Source organism: Branchiostoma floridae, chromosome 7 (assembly GCF_000003815.2).
Source record: "Branchiostoma floridae strain S238N-H82 chromosome 7, Bfl_VNyyK, whole genome shotgun sequence".
Taxonomy (NCBI): domain Eukaryota; kingdom Metazoa; phylum Chordata; class Leptocardii; order Amphioxiformes; family Branchiostomatidae; genus Branchiostoma; species Branchiostoma floridae.
This window is the reverse complement of record NC_049985.1, coordinates 22,063,059-22,084,187: the sequence shown is the minus strand read 5'-3', so window position 1 is coordinate 22,084,187 and position 21,129 is coordinate 22,063,059. Positions and strand designations below refer to the sequence as shown.

The 21,129-nt window shown below is 38.9% G+C and overlaps 2 protein-coding genes across 6 annotated transcripts in view; both read right to left on the bottom strand.

Annotated features, from left to right (window-relative positions):
- LOC118419675 (proteolipid protein DM beta-like) overlaps positions 1-3,098 on the bottom strand; it is a 50,071-nt gene extending 46,973 nt beyond the window's left edge. The window contains exon 1 of the mRNA XM_035826194.1: positions 2,864-3,098. Within this exon, the coding sequence (XP_035682087.1) occupies positions 2,864-2,867 (4 nt within the window). The 5' untranslated portion in view covers positions 2,868-3,098. The remainder of the gene's footprint in view (positions 1-2,863) is intronic.
- Positions 3,099-13,837: 10,739 nt separating this feature from the next.
- Positions 13,838-21,129, bottom strand: part of LOC118419643 — a 49,924-nt gene continuing 42,632 nt past the window's right edge. For 4 of the 5 annotated variants that reach the window (XM_035826126.1, XM_035826129.1, XM_035826130.1 and 1 more), the window contains one exon: positions 13,838-15,867. In XM_035826126.1, the coding sequence (XP_035682019.1) occupies positions 15,780-15,867 (88 nt within the window). In that variant the 3' untranslated portion in view covers positions 13,838-15,779. The remainder of the gene's footprint in view (positions 15,868-21,129) is intronic. The other variant, XM_035826135.1, reaches the window with a different exon arrangement.

Below are 21,129 nucleotides of genomic sequence, written 5' to 3'. Positions count from 1 at the left end.
ACATGTAACATTATATTTTAGATAGCATATGATATAATCCTTTGATAATTGCTATTCCTTGTGTTTTCTGAAAATCTACTTTTTAAATTCTATGTTAGAAAAGTATCTGATAGCCTACAAAAACCAAGCTCTATCTAGGAACAATTGACATTTCCTGGATTGACAGGAAATGTGAACTTCAAAGACCCCTATCCTCATCAAAGTTGGTATACAACATCCAGAGGTTCAAAGAGGGTGTTCCATTAAATCTATTGAGGGGGGCATCTGCATCCTTAATCTTAAAGCAGACGCAAGAAGGCAAATCGTAAGATTTCTCAAAATCCTAGTTCTGCCGAGTCGGTCTTTCTACGCAGCTCTACTGAACTGCAAGCTTGAGAAACGTTACGATTGAGCCTTTTTACGTCTGCTTGGAGACCAAAAGGTCACCAGATGTCCAGTTTCTGTGCCACACTTTTTAGGTCAGGGTTGAAGATGACAACATTTCTGGCAAGATTTTGAAAAGATGAAACTGGCTGAATGCCAAGAATTTTTTTGCAGTCTATTCCTGAACTTTTCTCATACCAAGGAGGTTAACGAAAGACAGGAGAGCGTTCCTATTGTTCCATGTTCGCCGCGAGTGTGAATCACATCGAAGTGCTAATTGCCCCAATCTGCACCTCCCATGCTAGCGTGGGCCTCTGTTAACGAGTGAGTTTCAACATCACTCGTCCAGGAACATCGATTTGGGGCCGGGATTTCAGCGATTTTGAGGATGATTCTCATTAAATACAGCGCTACTTTTACTAAGGAAACAGATATCAATAGTGACGATACTTCGCCTGAGGCAAGTGCGAGCATAGTTCCCCACGGGCCACAGAAATGTGTGTAACAACAAGTCACGCGGTGTAGAAGATCGCTGGGTCGGCTTTCATAGCCCAGGACACACGGAGCTATTTCATAGTATTTGTAAGAAGCTTGAGAAACGCTATGCAACTTTATTTTCAAGTCTGTCAAATTAAGATATCAAGCCATCTGTTTAAAAAAAATGCGTTCCTCGTGAGGCAAAAATTCCCTCAATACCGACAAAATAAATTTCCTCGGAAATATCATCTTGCTTCCCATCATTGCCATGAACATCCACGGTGCCCTCAGAGTACAAAATTCATGCATCACGAACAGCAAAAATCGATCGCAAACAGCAACAACAAATACTTATTTGGCACACCCAAGCCCACTACTATCGTTGAAAAAAAGTCTCTTTTGCGGGGCAAGCGTAATAATTTTTTAATAGACACATGAAGTAGAGAATATTGTTCATAATTCTGAGACAAAAAATCGGGGATACAGCGACAAAAATGCCTGTAAATTCACTCAACTTGGTCGCACAGCGCCGAAACAAGTATCGACATGATCGCCATCTTGGTCTCTCCACAACAGTACTGTTTGCACACGTCACCTTCGCTTCCCAAATAAGGAAATCTGCGGAAACTGCGCTCATCTCGCTCGCAGTTCGGCAACCCTCGGTCGTCCTCGGCCGGGATCGCGGTGCATGACGTCATGGCTGGGCTCATGTGATTGGCTGACACGTCCGGGCTCATCAGAAATGGCGGGAAACCCCGCGGCCATCATGGTCATCAGAGACGCGCCGCCGGATAGCGGAAACAATGGGCCCGGAGGGTCTGAACAATAGCCCGCAGTGGGGTGTTAATGACTGAGCTCTCTCCTGTGATTCTTTAACCTCCTTGCTCATACCTAAATTTCTGTTTCCTTCTTCTGGGCGTCAATATGGAAAAGGGGAGGGGCGGTAGGGTAGGTTTTCTAATGAAAATAATGCAGAGGGAGGGGCAACAATAACATAAATTTTTTTGCGAGACTCAGTGAAAATATCTGGACAATTTTCGTTAAGTGGACGATTTTGGTGAAGCATTTGAAAATTCTAATTCCTTTTGTCATATGTTCTTAAATATGATCTCTTTATATGTTAATTATTGTCATTAAAAATTAGATATGCAATGGTCTCACCAAAACCTCACTTCTCCTTTTTATTCATTTCTGTTTTCAGATTCATCCTACATGTCTTTTTGGCTTGTGGTTGTTGAACAAGTGTTAGAACACCACACAATGGCGATCGTTTCACACCCACTCACTATGTTGAACAACGACACTCCCCTCTTGTTTGCATACCAATACACATCACACACTTGCAGCCTTGATCCTTCACGATTCATATTCATGATCTGACAAATTACCAAACCCTCCCCCTATCTCACAACGCTACCGGACACACAAAAAAAGAACAATTATCAACATAACAGCGCCATGTGAAAGAAAACAAAAAGCACAATCAAACACAAAGGCAACCTGTTGAAGAACTGTTTTGATTTTGATTACCGCTATGCGCGAGGGAGTCGATTTCATCAATATTCAAGACCCCGCTACTAATAAGTCATATCGTTCTGAACCAAATCAGTGGCCGTCTCGATTGCTACCATACAGGTGAAAAATACCCGGGTAAGTCCCACCCAAAAGCGGGAGAGAAAAAATGGCTTCCCGAAGCTCTAAGGTCGGTTCGACTATGAGCTTGCATATTGAAGAGATCTTTCAAATCCGCCACATCTGCAAGAGACGTTGTCCTTTATTTTGATCGCTGTGGTCTATTTCTGGGTTATGTTTTGTGATTATTCCTGGCTAGAAAGCTTGGTAATTACATCAGGAATATTTCAAGGGATGTGAATTTGCAGAAGACGCCGAGAAAATTGATAACATTCCGACGAGAAATCGTGGGAATCGGGAAGAAGCACAGATCGTTTTTTCCTGCAAGCATCGCGCGCTACATAAACATGTTATCCATTTTTGCACTGAAAACAGCCACATCTGTACCTACCCATTTTTGCTTCCTTCTCTCTCTAGCAGTCCTCTCGCAAAACACCGCCTCTCTGCCCCTCCTTTAAAAATCCAGAGATCGAGAAAAATCGTCCACGCTGTTGGAACAAGGTTGGTAGTATGCTGTGGGGATTTTTTGGCGTCGTGGTCCAACCGGAATTTTGTCACGGCCACTGCTCGGCGGAACAACCACACCCGCTCCACAACAAACCACCCCGACGGGCTCGGGCTTTCGTATGCAAATTTAACCAGGCACGTACACGTGGCGCGAAATTTGAACGTGCGTGCAAGGGTAGGGGATTCCCCGTATATTTATTTACCTTCATGAAAATTGAGGTATTGTTTTTTCTTTGTGTGCGTGTTGTGTGTATCTGTAACATTAACGTTATGTCTGTCTTTCTGCATGTATGTTTGTGCTACCAGATGTTTGTAGTCAGCATAATTTCAGAACCTTTGGATGGATTGTAATGATAGTTGGTAACATATGTAACGTTAGATAGGGGTTCAGAAGATGAAGGTCAAGGTCGATTTGGGCCCCCTGGTGTGTGACCTTGGTACTGCAGCAGAACTTTGTCTCGATATTTTGGTGGTAGATAAGTTGTGAAGAGGTTGTGTCTTAGCCTTGCTATCCTTTGAAATACAAATTGTCTTCAGCTTGACTTTGGCTTAGCTTTGTTTTCTTTGGAATCCAAATTGTCTTCAGTCTGAATGGTCTTACAACCTTTCCTATTGGACATCTGAAATTGTCTTCATTCATAGTTAGAGTATAAAAGACCTGTTTCTTCCAGATCTCGTCACTGACAAAGGATAGTGGATTCTATCCGAAACGTCTGACCGTTTCAAAACCATATCCAGTTGCTTGAGTAACTACTTTTTGGTGTATCTTATTACCTGGATGTCTAACCTACATCGACGTATGTAGGTTAAAGTATATTTAGTCAATGAGGCTCAAAGGTAACTACAATTGATTACTAGTATATTTTACTAGCAAATATTTTGGCTGCATTTGTAAGGAACACGGTGACAAATAAACTAATAGGCATGACAATCATTTCAATGTTTGCAGTTTTGTCACCTGCACAGCAAGTGTTAATACTTTTGACAATATTTGCTGACACTGCACATTTCGAAATCTGACCTGGTAGCCCCTGGTGGTCTCAACTGCTTGTCATGGAAAGTGGGCCAGCCATACATCATAGCATTATGGGTGAAGCTGTCAGATTCACTCAAAATAGTCATCACTAACTGAACTAGAAAGACACTATACTAAAGAGGTCTGGTATGCTCCTTGTCCGTAAGGCATTAGGCAGCCTATTTGTATTTCCTGCAATCTGCAAGGAAAATATTATCTTATTCACATAATTTGTATCAAGGTGACCATATTTTGCATAATTACCTTCTTTGATTGTAGCGTAAAATGCGGTAGGTTCTTCTGAATTCGAAATGAAATGCAGACCCACACTGTACAGAAAGTCCTGGGCCTAAGTCCATTTTCTGGGGCAAAACTTGCCTGTAGATCACAATGTTGATGTCCCACTGTAGTTTAACCTATCAATGCCATGGCAAAGAGGTCTGGGTTTCAAAAATAGCCTAGATGGAAAATAGACAATATACAACAAGCTCCTCTCAACTCCAAAAATAGAAAAGTCTGATAATTTTGTACCACAAATTGCCCTAAAAGAAAGAGGTTTGCCCTGGGTGCAAAGAGGCCTACGCAAATAAATACTCTAGATAGAAACTAGACAACTGGCCCTTCTCAACACCCTTACAGTTTTCGACCAAAAAGTCCCCTTAAAAAGAGGATGGTCCTGGGTGGCCTTCCCCCATGCCACCCTCCTATTACAACCATCACATTATCCCCTTTTAACAAACCACTTCTGAAATTGATTACTGGACTGAAAACTGATAACGGACTCCTGGGTACCAATTTGTTGTCCCAGACAGGGAGAAGACCGCGCATCCCCGCTTCCCAAATCCCTCCACTCACTCTGCCAGCGCTTTTGTCCGAGCTAATGATCGATAATGACTCATGCATTTTTGATGAACCTGGTTCGGAAAGAATTCGCAGCGTATGAGCAGCTAGTGTGTCAGGTCACAAGAGGCTAGTTGGTGGCTGTTGCTAATTCCCTCGCATTGGCGGTTTCATAACATATGAATAAGACGGCGAAAATATCAGCGGTTTGAAATCATTTTTTGTTGTTGATGCTGCTTCTAAAAGAAATCACAACACATGGGCATGCAGGAAGTCTGCCAAGTGACAGAAGGCTAGTTGGTTGCCTCTTCCCTCGTAAAACGTTTAATAGTTACCTTTATCTGCGGGGTAACCTATATCCGTTGTCTTTAAAAAAGAGGGTATCAAGAGATAAGTTAATCAACGGAGAATGGTTCAAAACAGCAAAGAAAACAGACACAGGTTACCCCCAGATGAAGGTTAACTAGCGCGAGGAGGTTTTAACCTCCTTGGTTGGAACATATTACAACTTTTTAAAAAGTGGGAATGATGGAAGCCCCTGACAGAGTATTGAAGATCCAATACCTCAATGAATGTCTAGAGTTTTTGTAAATTCTTGACAAAATGTAAAACATCGATATCCATTACACATTACATACCTATTGGCTATACTCCACTGTTGGGCCATCTTCAGGTTGTTGACTTTTGGCTATGTGCCAACGTTCACTTCCTTCTAGCCTGCTAAAGAAATATGGTTGCAGGCCGGTTCACCTTTCACATCTTTCATTCTCTAGTTACTACTGTAAATGCATTTAAGGCTCATTTAAGTTTGCGGGGATTTAATTACGCGGTACGGTAAAAATTAGGACTTTTGCAGTGGTTTTAATTTCGCGGTAGCACCATGCACTGTAGTCACTTTAATACTGCCATGGATAAAATGTTCGCGGTGGTTTTAAGTTCGCAGTGAAGCGGCAACCGCAAAAACTGCGAACATTAAACCATCACAAAAGTTTCTGCATTTACAGTATTCAGCTGGGGAACAAACTTGGATCCAGGCCAATGAGAACAAACTTGAACACACACCGACATAAACAAAACAATACCTCCAATTTTTAGGGAGGTAAAACTGTATGGAAAATGTTAAGTGAGGACAAAAGCTACTTGTTGAGACTAATAGCAAATACATGTATAGAGTATTTGCAAAAGCCTACCTGTTACAGGCTTTTGTCAATCTTTTTAAGAATGCCAATTTCTCCTAAAATCTGCAAATAATACCTAGTATACAACAAATTGTTTCTAAACCCCTCAAGTTCGAATAAATGGATCAGTCCAATTTCCCTAGTCACACATGACAGGTGTGTATGATTGGCGGGACCGCGGGATGATAAACTGCTTGATACAAAGCACAAATGGGCCAGCAGTTTTACGACGTGCACCGATTCCCCAGAGCAATGGTTTGATAGCAGGAGGAAGCCTCCGGTCTCCCTCAAGGTTTGTAAACATGAGAGGACTTGGAATTGGCGAATTTCTCATCACTATTCATGAATTCATGGGACAGAGATGTCTTTGTACAGTATTTCCTTTCAGAAAAAAATAAAGAAAACCTTTCAAAATTGAAGAGCTCAGGCTTCAAGATAGGCAGAATGAATGTCTTGAGCCAGGAGGTTGAAAGAGACTTCCAGACCATTCAATTTCAGACTATCTTGCAACATCCATCTTGACCACTGCTGTAACGCCAGGCCAGTCTATTTCCCCATTTCTCAGACATATAAAGCAAGCGATCACAGAGGGATTTCAATCCTGTAAATGTGCTTGTGCAAAATATTATCATCAGTCTTTGCATGTGACATGACATTTTTTTCTTAGAGCACAGGCACATTAATGTCATAAACTTCTTTATGTTTGTGAAAAATATAATTTTTTATCTCCAACTCATGCAAACTTTTTGTCTTCAATAACAACTCAATTCCCTTATCCAACAATCCTCCCTGGTCCATACCTTATCACATTCCAACCATAATAATAATTCCTCCATGGAAGATGACTGACAAGCCAGCCCAACCCACGGAGCGTGACACGTCCCTCATGATAACTACACTGTCTCCCATCTGTTTGCCTGTCATTCCCTCAGGTATTACACATAACGGCAATAAATCATGCACTCTGGCCCTACAGTCTGACAGCCAAATTTTCCTCTTCTCCGTACGATTAAACATGGCTGTTGTGTGGCCATCTGGCCAAGGAGGCATTTTGATACCGTCATTACTTTCCGCAGAACCCACAGATTGTTGAAAAAGTGGGGCTTTTCGTCTTCTTCTGCTTCCAGAAAAAGAAGTCAAATCCTGATTAGAAATAGTCGACACTAGGATTTTAGTAGCCTCTTTTTACAACAATGTTTATCAGTGTTCATTGCCACATGTATGTCTCCTATATGTTTCCACCATCTACTTGCAATTAGCACCCGGGCATGAACTTGCAAATGAACATTCTTTTTAATGTCAGATAATTAGCTTTTGGGATATTCATGAACATTTGACAGCACAAGGTCCAAAAAAAGTAAAATAAGACATTGGTAGCACCAAGGAGATTGGTAGCACATACATGTACATGTATCCGCAAAATCATTTTGTGTAATGACAGCTTTTGAGTCTTAATACTAACAACAAAATTAAAAGGTCCCACATTGATGTGGCACTAAAGTATACCTTGATCAAGGCTATATTATGACAATAATTTGAAAACGCATAGCCTAAGCTTAAGCTTCATGTGTAAATAGCACTGTTGCACATCTGTTTTGCAATGGTTGCCAAAAGATAAAATTAAGTTTAATTTCCCTATCTACATAACAATAAATTACGAGCACTAATATGCGCATGTATGATGACATTACATGCATTGTAACCCAGAGTAAAAGCGTTATTGGGGCAGATTTGTCTTGCTATTGTTCCAGTGAAAGAAAAATCCGAATTGTTGCTCTTAACGCTATTATGATCGTTTCTCAGTTCTCCTTTATCACTTCAATAAAGATGGCGGTAAAATTTTGCGAGGCATGTGTGTGTGCATGTCTGGCGCTGTATGTCCAGAACGTTTTAAGCGATTGTTTGGTACGTCGGTAGGGGTTGTTAACCCGACAGCTAGGTTCAATTTCGGGCCTCCTGCTGGCCGATCTTTGTACTGCAGCTGGACTTCCTGTGCTAGTATCTTTCACCCTGGACATGCTGTACAATGTTATGGACTTGTTTTGACTTAAGAAGTAGTCAAGGAACATCTAACGCAACATGTTTAACACAAGAAATAAAAACAAAGTAAAGAGGAAAATACTGTAAATGCATTTAAGTTCGCGGTGGTTTTAAGTTCGCCATGCACTGTAGTATCTTACTGCCATGGAAAAACTTTCGCGGTGGTTTTAAATTCACAGTGAAGTGGCCACCGCGAAAACCGCAAACATTAAACCACCATGAAAGTTTCTGCATTAAATTTTACAGTATTGATAGGGAGGGAAAGAAAAAGGGAGAGTGTGTGTGAGGGAGTGAGAGAGAGGAGAGAGAGAGAAGAAATACAAAGTGCTTCATTCAGTGGTTCCACTTGTTTATTCTGCTCACACATAGTGCAATCTACCTGCAGAATGAAACATAACCTTCCCAACGTGATAAATAAAGACTTCTTTTGCCTTCCCTCCGCAGGGGATATCTGCGCCGCTCCGTTAATGTCACAGCGCCGCGGAACTGCTTTTTATGGTACATGAAATATGATTTTAATGGCGCAGTAGAGATCCCCTGCTGTGCATGGAAGGTTTCATAGCGTCGCTCATAAAATATTCCAACATAAACAACAATAAACACACTTAGTATGCCCAACCTCGACCACAACATACAACATGGAAGTCAGAAATATCGTCTTAGTACCAAAATTCTATAAGAACTCATTGACAAATACTTCATAATCATTATATATAATATAGCACATCAAGAATGTCATAGTTGTAGCCTTTTTTCTGTCATGTTTCAAACATAAAACCATATTGTCCATACATTATAGACCAACTTAATAAGCACCTCCGAACGCTTCATTTGTCAAAATCGTTATGAATATTTCAAAAAGCGATCCCAAACCCACCAACCAAAGCTCTACTCGGTGCACAACCCTTATCTTCTCGGTGCAGCCCCTAACTACATTACTACAAGAATGTCCAATTCAATACGTCTCACGAGCAAACCAGGCCTAGAGGGAACATTAAAGACGGGAAAAAACATGCTATAGTGTTGTACAAAATAAACCTCTCTGCACGAGTTCAATACACCCTGCTGAGTATTTATAACAAAAGGTGGCTGGGGACTACACTATCTCATTGCAATATGAGCTATGGCATATTCTATCAGGTACAAGCAATAAACTCTTGAACCTATATAGAGAAAATAATTCTCTTCTGCCAACCATGGTTGTATTTTCCGACTGTAACAGTTTATTACTACATAATATGACTGTTACAATACGTTTCAATACAACATTGATGTACCGATTTTCATCTTCGGAATTTGTTCTTTTTACAAATTTGGGAAATTTTGAATCAATTCTAACTGCCATCTCCATATTGTGACAAATTGTTGACAATGATATTTGAATAGTTTTTTTTCTTTTTCAAGTCCAGGTAGATGGAATGATTATATGCACCATACAAAACTGTGATTAACCGAGGTAAATATTTTATCAGGGAGGGTTCACTAACACACTATAATGGGTTTATATATAAATATGTCCAAGTTTATTGGTATTTTGCTATTTCAGCAAGATTTGTGATCTTTCACTGCATGGGGTGTCGGTAATTTCAGATATCAAATACAATATAGTTAAACCTTGCTGTGGAATATCCCATTTTCAGGTTATGGCTGGATCATCTGAGAGTTTTCATATTCATAACTATGACTTACATTTGTAAACTACAATAGGCAAATGCCTGTTGGGATGAGTTGAAAAATCATCTTAACATTAATTTTTTATTAATCATTTTAATATAGTCTTTGTACTTTTTATTCATAATGATAAATCCACTATTTTCCTTTGATTATACAAAACTGAAAATATGGTCAATGCTTCCATGGTTTTCTGAAAACTGAGTTATGCAGCCATTGGAAAAAAATACATTTTATTCCTGATTAAAATGTACCATTTTCTTTCAATTATGCAAAACTGAAACTAAGACCATGAATCATACACAAATGTGCATTGCTTCCATGGTTTTCTGAAAACAGTTGCCATTAGAAAAATGTACTTTTTATTCCTGAATGAATGTGCCATTTTCTTTTAATCGATATACAAAACTAAACTTATGAGCAATTTACTCAGTCACAAATGTGCAATAATGCTTCAAAGATTTTCTGAAAACGTGCATCAGAAATCACTGGCAACATCAGAGCCTGCTATGGCGGCTGTAACGTTAACGTTATATCATAAATTGTGTTACCTCCTCCTACAGGAGACGACTCTGACAGCATATTAACCACTATTGAGGTCAGAGGTGCGATCAATATGGAGCATTATCCTGTCCAACGCTGTGGTTGGAAACCCTACTTCTGATACCAGAGGGGGAATAATGTGTTTATTATTCAGGCCTCGGCAGCGACGGCTAGACCACTTTTAATTCCGTGGTTGTTGGAACAACAAGTTCTGAATATTGAAATTGTTTTAGATACAGGGGTGTCTCTATAGGGCCCATCCCTCCGTCCCGGGCGGAAATTTGCTTGTTAAGGGACAGACAAATTTCACCCCATCCATCCCCAAAATATGAACTTCATGACATGAAACTGATGGTAATGTATTTTCCAAAGCTTAATCATAGTAAAATGTATTTTCCAAATCTTAGAATATGACTGATTTAACATGGGCTCCCAAACAATGAGTGGGATGGAAAAATTTCAAACAGTCTCGAAACATTTGTTAATCCTGGAACATATTCTTTAAAATTTCTAAATGTAAAATATTGATTTTTGGATGCTCCATTGACTTGCTGTAATAGAATTAAAATGAAGATAATATGACTGTCAAAGAAATTAGGATAACATTTTCATTCTTGTTACTGATTTCAAACATTTTATGGTGAGGTCATATTTATTGATACACAATGTATATATCAGTGTACTGGCCATTCTTTGTGTAGTCACTTAATGTTAATTGTTCTTTTGACAGATATGCAAGACACAAAATTGTACTGGACTTGTGTGGCCTTCTAATTTGTTTGTATTTAAGTATTCATTGCTCATGTGGGCTAAAGAACAAGGCTCCCTAAGAGTCTTGACATTTTGTCTTGCTGTCAAAGGATCAATGAGAAAAGCTGTAAGACATGGTCCCTACTTAGTATGCTGTACAGTGCAGCAATCCACTCTGTATGCAAGTTGAGGTCAAATTGCATAGGGGATATAGTGGTAGTACCTCAAGATGGTGGCCGTCAAATTTCAACGGTTACAAAGGAAAGAAAAACTCAAGACACGACCGCAACTACAAGTTAACGTCAGATCTATTCCCAAAATGATTTCTTAAAGTTTACTGATTGTATTTTTTACTATCTAATGTTGCTAATGAAATGTCTTTAAAAGGAAATCTGTGTAATGTGAAATTATCATTTTTTTAAATCTAGTTTGTATTATGGTACACTATGTGTCTTGATTTCATTCCTTAAAGCAAAAGAAAAGAAGAATGTCTTTATTCAATACTGTCCCCAACATCCAATAGAGTGGGTGATGGTGAAATATTACAACTTACAGGAAGTATTGAATTTAATGCTCAAGAGACAGAAGATGCAATAGCAAAGCTGATCCCAAAATCTTTCTCAAAAATATTATGTCAAAAGTCTGTCTGGATCTTTTAAGTTTCCAAAAAATTGATCGTCTGATTTCATCCGAGAAATAAATTGAAGCCATTTCTTGACAGAGAAGAAACCCCCTTGTTGCACCTCAGCACGGAGCCGTAGGGAAGGCTGACAACGCCATAAAACACCCCACTCCTTTAATATGCAGGACTGGGCAAAATGCAGTAACAGGCCCTTCAGGGACTTCAAGATGGTGCATCACTATTACTGAGTCCGCCATTGGCAACCCTGCATCATCAACTTTTCATTGCTGAAATACCTACTCAAATTCTAGCCAGAAAAATGCATAGTTTTTGATACGGATCATAAGAAATTTGATTTTGTTCGAGTGCTTCTCCCGAGAGCTTGTACAATTTTGTTAAGACATTTTTTATGCTTCATTCGTTGGTCAAAAAGGTTACTGGTCATTATCATCATGGTAAATTTAAAATCATGTATTATCCCATGATGCTTCTGTGTAGGTAATAGCCAATCAGAAATCACTTCCACAAAATGTGTGGCAGAGAAAAATGTGACATTAAAGCTCTTTTCCTTCTTTCTTTGAACTGCGGATCATAGGAAATTTTACAAAATGCATCTACAATGCAAAGAAGGTCTGCTACCAATTTTTCTTGTATAATTTTATGACCTACTATAACATTGCATGTTGGAATTTTCAGTGTTTCATCTGTGTTTTTAGTAACCTCTTCACTTTAAAACCATTAGAGATTCCTTGTTGTCTTCTGCTTTTATACCCCTTTGTTTCAACGTAACGAGAAAAAAAAAAATTCCATTTTCTCCCTTCCACGATAGCCAATCTCTGCACAGTTGAAGGCCTTTGCAGTATTTTTCCTTTCTTTTTGCAGGTTTGCAAATCATTTTAGAAATTTTCTTGTGTAGAAAAGCTCCCTGCAAACGTTGCCTCTCCTACATACACTGGACCATGCATACACTTCTGGCAAAATGCCCACAGATGCCACCATGGAAAGTCAATTATCATTAAACCGTTACAAGGCAATCATTTTCCGTTATGCCTCCCCGAGAAACGATCTTCGTTAGCAACCTCATTATGTGGTTGTTTTAATGGGTTATTTTTTCTACTACAATTAGGAGTGCGCGGTAATTTATGGCCAGGCGGTGTAGAAAATGGGTTAAGACCATCTGATAAGCGGAAAAGACGACCAAACGAATTTCATGGTACTGAGGTCGCAGTTTATGTCCTCTCATTTGAGTCAAGGTAAGAATTTCGCAAGCTGTCAAGATGAAAAGAAGAGGAAAACGTGTGTCTTACTCCATGTATATTCACTGCTTGAAACGGTGTGGTGCAAGGTATAGCTCTCAGGTTCTTTTCAAACTTCAAATTTTTACCGGTAATTTAGAATAATTTTTCAGAATCCAAAACCCAAATAACATTGCTAGATTCTTGAAATAAACAAACTGCGACCTCAGTTAATGTTTATACAGTAGAAGCCAGTTAATTGCAGAACGGATTAAAGCACACTTCTGTTAACTGCATGGAATCCCAAAATCGGTGCAGTCCAGCTAGATAGCTTCGCATTATTGCACCAGCGGGATAATTCCACAAAATTCACTGGCAAATACGCCGTGCAATTAAGTGGTAGTATTATAATTCAGAATAATCTCTCAAAATCCAAGACCCAGGAAATAACATTGGGGTGGTTTAGATGCAGTCTACAATGCAATGCCAAGTACTGCATAATGTAGTTGGAAGAGAGTAGCTTTGATGTTGGTCGAGAGCTTTGAATGTAAGATGTAAGGTAGGCAAAGTGCAGCTATAAGGCCCTAGGGGTCACCTGCAACATGGCTACGATTACGTCTCCACTCAGATAGAACCAGCCACTTGACTTTGAACCATCGTTTTGACCTTGAAGAAAGGGTCCACAGCAAGGTTATTTTTTTGCTCCTTGGAGCTTCTGCAAAAATTATCATTTTAATCCTTTTTTTGTCATTTTCAGGTAATTATTGTACTTTTTTTGTTCTGTTTTCTACTATTCTGTTGCAGGACAATATATAAATGTCTTGAAGTCTTATGTTGTATTTTCTTCACTTCAGATTTGACAAGTATTTGTAGTACTTACTAGATACTATAATTAGATATATCACATATCACCAAGATTATATTAATAAAGCATCAACCATTTTTTTTACATTTATCATAACATATTTTACTTGTGAAACAATATATTACAGAATGTTCAATATCATTTTTCAACAGTATTACAATATGGAGATGGCAGATAAGGTTTCAAAACACACTCAAGAGCAGGTGTACCAAAGGCCTTGATTGGTCCACTTGGGACCCATTTTTGACCAACAGCTTTTAGCCAGCCAACCAAAGAGGAGCTTATTGATATTCACAGCCACAGGTGAAGACCTGACATATTCACAGGCTGGTATCAGAGGTATCAAACAGCATACAATATTCAGAGCAAAGAACACATATTAGACCACACAAGCTCGGTTTCATGGCTACCATTTCCATCATAGCATTGTTGCCTGTTCCCAAAAGAAAGAAAGAAAAAGGTTTTAAAGGAACACGCACCATTGGACACATGGGCAGGGATCTGTGCTCACACCCTGCAAGTCAAGAAGTTGCTGTTTAAAGCCAAACTTAGGCCACACTGACTTGATTATATGGATGACATCCATGTGCACATCAATGTTTTTTGTTTCAAACAAAAAAATAGTTTTAATCATACTGAAAATTGTAAAAAGCTGCAAATGATAAAATCTTTAGTATGTGCTATTGATTGCAAAAAAAAAAATATTGAAGCCTTCCAAAGTCAAAGAAAATGTGGAAGAAACAAAGATTCATTGTTTGGTATACCATGTTCTGTGTGTTCAGTCAGTCATTTCCTTAACCTTCCTGACCACTAAGCTTTCATAATGAAGACAACGTTAACTAATTCTATGCTGGTTCGCAGTTACTGTACAATGTATTAGATTGCCCATAGGATGTCATCCATATAATCACATGAGATTGGCCTTACCCAGTACTAGCAGTTACGCAATTTAAGGTTGTGATCCTTCTGTAAATGTCGTAAAAGTCTTGCTGTAAAATGGTTGCTGAAAAACAGGCCATATTTTCTTGCACTCTAACATTGAAGTTGACAGTTCGGGAGAATATCGTCTATAAAATCAAGTTAAGTGGCCTTAAGATCTAGCATGTACAACTGACAGTGGCCACTTAAGTGCGCTGTTTCACTACCGAAATCCTATCAATCATATGCTTGTGACTGACAATTAAGTTTCCGCATTGACTTTCTCAGAATGTGGTCATGCTGAATATCATATTGAGAGTGAAAATAGTTCTTCTTCTTACACATTGTTGAAATATTCACAAAGGTGTTCGCAGCACATTGGCCATTATATGGACAAAACAGGCTTTTTCATGAGACCGATGCAAATCAACAGTAAAGATCACATTCTGTGTAGTGACCTAATCGTCATTAACATTCATGAGCCTATAAACTCGGACGTACATGTACATTAAATGCCATGCAGCAAGCCTATATAATGGAGAGCAATGTAACCCCAGCCTTTGTTGTAGGTCAGGGACAGTGAGCTATGTTGGATAATTTGGAGGATAATTTTGATTGTGCTTTCAAGCCTTTAAACACGTGTAAATCTGTCTTATTCCTAGATGGTCTTACAAGTCAGTTTAGAATCTGCCATCTTACAACAGCAATGTATTTTTTTCTGCATTTAAAACTTGATCTCGTAGAAAGATACAACAGCATAAGAATTAAAAGTTATACTTCTTCAAGAATATCAAGTTGCTGTAAGAGTAGTATTGGCCTGATTTGAATAACTTTAAAAAAGGCCTAGATTGTTTTTTTTCTTTTGTACTTTGTAGTTCTATTCTTTGTTTTCCCAACTTTATTTCATAACACGTCGTAAAGGCTATTTCAATATATATCTTTTAGCTGGATGGATTCGGAATGAAAGCTTAATATAGTTTCAAAGATTCAAGCCATCAGGAGTAGTAGTAGTAGTCCATTTTAATCAGGTCTGAATCCAGCCAGCAGTTCAAAGTTCAAAGGTGAAGGTTCAGAATTGATTGCAACACTGGAAGACTGTGGTATCCATGGAAACGTGAGGTCATCAGTAACATCCCTCCCTCCAGTTGTCGTCGCCACGCATCCCTCGCATCCCCGCCCTGGGGATCCCACTCCCGGGGGTCGGGATTCCACTGGAAAAAAAGACAAAAACAAACGTCATGTAAGTTTGTACAATCATGTAATGTACATGCAAGTAATGTATGACTTGTGAATGTATTGAAAATGAACTCTCTGTAATGAATACATGTGTATATCAAAAGAATTTACCTGACAATTTCTTTATGTTCAAGGAAAAAGACAAACATCATATAAACAAAGCAAATGGCAATCTTGAAATACTACTGGTAGTGACCACAACCTCCCATGTTTAAGACTTCACAAGAAAAAATGTTGTCCTTTAACTGTCTTCCATGTTAGATATACATTCAAGTATTATCTTTCAATAAAAACTTTTTATCTGATACAATATAGCATATATGCTGCAATTTACTGTTGAAATTGCCAGCAGTGCAGGGCCTTTGGATAATAATCTATTTTGTATTCATGGTGTATCAGGCCCTTAGGACAAAAACACCTGAACGCTTGGGTGGTAAAGACCTTGTGTTATAGTATCCTACAGATGGTATACTCTTTTCAGAACATTTAATTATGTTTAGACTGTTTATGTGCACGAAGGTTAGGTAATAAGATACACAAGGTAATAGATATTCAAGCAATGGAATAGATTGTCTTGTACCCTCTTCCTTGAGTAACTGTTACCTTTCTGCTGGATTGTTTGATTAGGATGTAGGGTAATATGAGAATCTGATGATGATGATGATTGATCACAAATTGTCTAGCTTACAAAATATACATGACAGCAACAGAAAACATCACCCCTTTCTCATGCTCCTAACAGACCTTGCAAGTGGTTTTCACCTAGAATTTAGTTCACCTAGAGTTTAGTTTCAAAGGCATTTCAGATGATGACCACAAATTGTTTAGTGCAAGACAGCAACAAAAACATCACCCTTCTTCCAAAATGAATGTTCCTAACAGATCCTCTAAGTGGTTTTTACTTAGAATTTAGATTGGTCATTTTTCTATTCCAGCCCAATTTTATTCTGCTCAATGTTTAAAGGTCTGTTGATGATGAATTGAAGATTGCAAAGCCTACATACACGATCATAGCAACACAAAAATCACCCCACATCTTCAAATACTCTATCCTTCAAGTGGTTTTTACTTGGGATTGAAATTGGTCATTTTCCTGTTGGAGTGCTGCTTACACAGGTGATCTAGGCTGATAAATCTGTGCTTTGAGTCGTTGACCTATTTTTCAATCCATCAGGTGTATGTGGGGCACAGATGGGGACTGACAATGGCAAGTTCTGAGGGAAAATTCATCTTATTATTATAAATCTAGAAAAAATTACTAATATTCTTTTGCCCTGTTCTTCTCTTTACCAGAACCTTGTTAGTATCATTATAGAAAATTTTCAACTGAAACAAATCAAAATATAATACTATAAGTATATGATTACATTATTTTGTTTCTGTATAATATTTAATACTAGTACTTCATTCCAGTGTTCACCTCCTTATTAATCAATCATGACAATCATTTAGAAGATGAATGTATCTTTTATATATCATATTACATGACTTTTTTTTGTAATCGCATTCAAATGTTAAGTTCTTTTATGTTTGCAAAAGTAATATTTTTACTTTTGGCTATATTAATATCTGGCAGCAATGTATTATCATATAATGTATCATCATAATAATAGACTTTTTATGAGATGATCATGTGAAAGCTCCTACAATTTCTCTGGAAAAATTCCAAGGAAAATTCCTCGCACTGTAAGGTACAGTTATTCCAGACGCTGAATTGCTGAATATTCTGCGAGGCCAACCATTGTGGAATTGCAGCCTTTATAGGTGCTGTGTGAGGCCCACTCTATGCATAGGCAGGCCCCTTGGCAGGATGAAGTAATGGAGGTGATTTGTCATGTCACAGGTGTTCGCTATAGTCTCTTTTACGGGCTTCTGGATTGGCAGCGTTTATTTTTTTGGGAAGCATGATCAAGGTTGGACAAGTCCACTAGCCCTATTGTCCAGGGCAAGTGAAAGTGCTGATCGGGCAAGTAAGATTTTTCCATTGAGTGAGATTTTGATGGCATCAAGCATTGGTCAACATAGATAAATAGAGGTAATAATAAGAATTCCATTGTTGGAAGTGAAAATGCATATTAAAGTGACATTTGAGTTTTGGGCAAGTGAAAAGTTGTTTCGGGCAAGTCAATTTTTCTATATGCTTGCCCAATAGGCACAGTGAATTTCAGAAAACTTGTCCAATCCTGATGATGCATGTTTTTATAACATAAGATGTACTGACAGACATCGAAAATTTGGAGGTACGTTCTCTACCTTTAATAAACAGTCATTGTTCGAAGAAAATTGATAGTAACTTAAACATACGTGACTGATGAACCTCTTCAACAATAACATAGGCTTAGGTTTTCTATGCTGCAGAAGGAAGTATGGGTGCAGCAAAAGTCCTAAGAACCTTAGCCCGTGTTGAAAATTGTGAATCAGCACTCCCCCAAAAAATAAATGCTCCCACACCAGAAGTCTGCAAAGAAGGCTATGATGAGCGCTACATGTACATGTTGTATGCTCTATTTGCAGTGGTACAGAACATACATGTACATGATACAGAGACAGCTACCTTTTCCTTATACGTCCAACATATACATTTTTGTAAACTAGATGTGGGTGGTTTACTAGTATTACCTCCATGAAAAATGGAGGTATTGTTTTGGGGGTGTCTATGCATATGCATGTTTGTTTTTCCAGATATTTGTTAAAAATTTAAAGTTAAACCCTTCCCGCGCCAAGGGCGGTGCCCATTTCTGGCGCATAGGGCGGTGCCCATCTCTGTTTCCTTAGCCCTGGGCCACACACAACGCAAGCACTACAGCAGGGGGCTAGTCCACTGGTAGTGGTGTATGTTCAACTTCCATACTCTTTCCCGAATGCTGAGTGCTAAGCAGAGAAAGCAGCATGTACCATTTTTATAGTCTTTGGTATGAATCGGCCGGGATGGAACTCACCACCTTTCGAATGCAAGGCGAACACTCTACCCACTAGGCCATTGCATCGGCTACTCATTTTCACCTGAGCATAGATATTTGTGGTCAGCATAAAATAAGAATCGCTGGATTGTGATATTTGGTATGTGGTTCAGTCTAAGGAACTTAAGTTAAGATGAAGGTCAAAGTCAATTTTGGGCCCCTGACAGCTTTGCTTGGTACTGCAGCAGAACTTCCTATTTTTGTCCTGTACATACTAATTTGTTTTGATTTTTTGCATGGTGGCACACAGTTTTTGATGTCAGGAAGAAGTGGTGTATGTTAAGGCCCCTATTATTGCTTTTACTTGTAACTAGACTAGACTAGTTGCAACCAGACTAGACTAGAATTTCAAATTTTGCAATAAGGTTTTCATTTCTATTCCCACGGTGACAAATCTTCCGGGGTTGGGGGACAAGGACAATCATCCATATACATGAACACCCTCCCATGTATCACTCACGGTACTGGAACTGAATCTCAATAACGTGTGACTCTCCGAAATGCCAGCCACTTGTTTTCTCCACCCTTCATACGGGGTTGGACAAGTTTTCTAAAATTCACTTGTCCTATCGGACAAGCACATAAAAAATCTACTTGCCCGAACCAATTTTACACTTGCCCAAGGTGCAACGTTCCTGGGGTGGTGTGGGGGTGGTGTGGATGGGGTGGTTTGCATGCCTCTCTGGAAAATTTTGAAAGCTAGACCCTCTGAAATGCTATTTCCTGCATTTTGAGATGTAAATTTTGCCGGTAGACTAAGCTGTTCAACGGCATATTTTTGTTGAAAAATTACACAAGGGAGACAGTTTTATTATCTTTACATATCGATTTTTGCCTGTCACAGAGGACGGAATGGACACATTTTTTCCCCCGTCCCTAGCTGCAAAATTCTGTCAAAGGATGGAAGGACAGGTGCTGGCTACAACCTTGGTACACGCACCCCTGATTCGTATATGAAATTCTGTGGGACTAAAATATAAAATGGGCAAACTGAACATGCACCCCTTCTCCACTGAACTTGTTCACATGTTGGACTGGATAAGTTCAAATTTATATGTATACTGTTTTCCTTCTCTTTTCTCCAGGCAATTTTGTATGAATCAAGGACTTCTTAACACTGCTTATATTTGTGAAAATGCTAATTTTCCACAGCATCGTCCCTGCAAACTTGTGAATCTCCTACAGCAAGATACAAAATCGCTCAAATTTGACAGTAAAGTGAAGGTACATTTCATATCATTTTCAGTGTTTGAGGTTCTCTTATTATATAACCTCAAATTAAGTACACCTGTATGCACCATGTCATTGATAACAACAATTGAAACGACTTTTGAATTCTGAACATTTCTAGTTACTCCAAATTTTCTTCAAGCAATGACTGTTTTTAAAGAAAATTTGGAATAACCGTATTCATACGTGACTGATGAACCTCTTCAATGAAAACTTTTAAAATTGCATATGGTATTTAAGAAAGTAAAATACATAAATCTAACTTTCTCTTCTCAGCAGAGTATCTATCCCACTGTAAGGCCACACACCATTATTTGTCATGTCCCACTCCAAAGATGATTGGGAAATTGATTTCAGGTCATCTCCAGGTGTGCTAAATATCCATGGATTACAACTATAGCAGACACGGTGACAGTTTTAAAATTGCACGGGGATCAAAATATAGAGAGAAACCTGCAACATGCAGGGGAGTTTGGTCTGGTGCAAACTGGATTTTAAGTACATGTAGCCTGGGTACCATCCAGATAGTAGTTCGCTCCTATGTTTGCTTCTGCTACCCATATGGAGACCTGCACATTCAAACCTTTTGGTGGTGGCATCAGTTAATGAGCGAATTAAGGAATGGGTTCTAGAGTACTCGTTCGATGACAACAGGCTCTCCCGCAAGCGACGGAGGGCGTTTCGGGTGTTGGGTGTTCGGGTGCAGGTGCTTGAACACATTCCTTTATTCGCTGATGTGTAGGGACCAATCAGTGCCTCATCCAAAATTTGGACGATTCCAGACATTAGAGATGTCAAGGTTCCCAGACGGAATAGCAGAGAAGCGAGTGTATATGGTGTATATTAATAAAAGTCAGATTGAGAAGCGACTGTATATAGTGTATATAAATGACTGGGAGTGAACTACTATCCGGATGATACCCAGGCTAAAGTAACTGCAGTACTAGCATACATTATTTTCTCTATTGACATGATATTTGCATACATTAGCAATCATGATGATGACATGGTGATGCACTGGTAGGCCTAAAGCGTGGGAGACAAAAG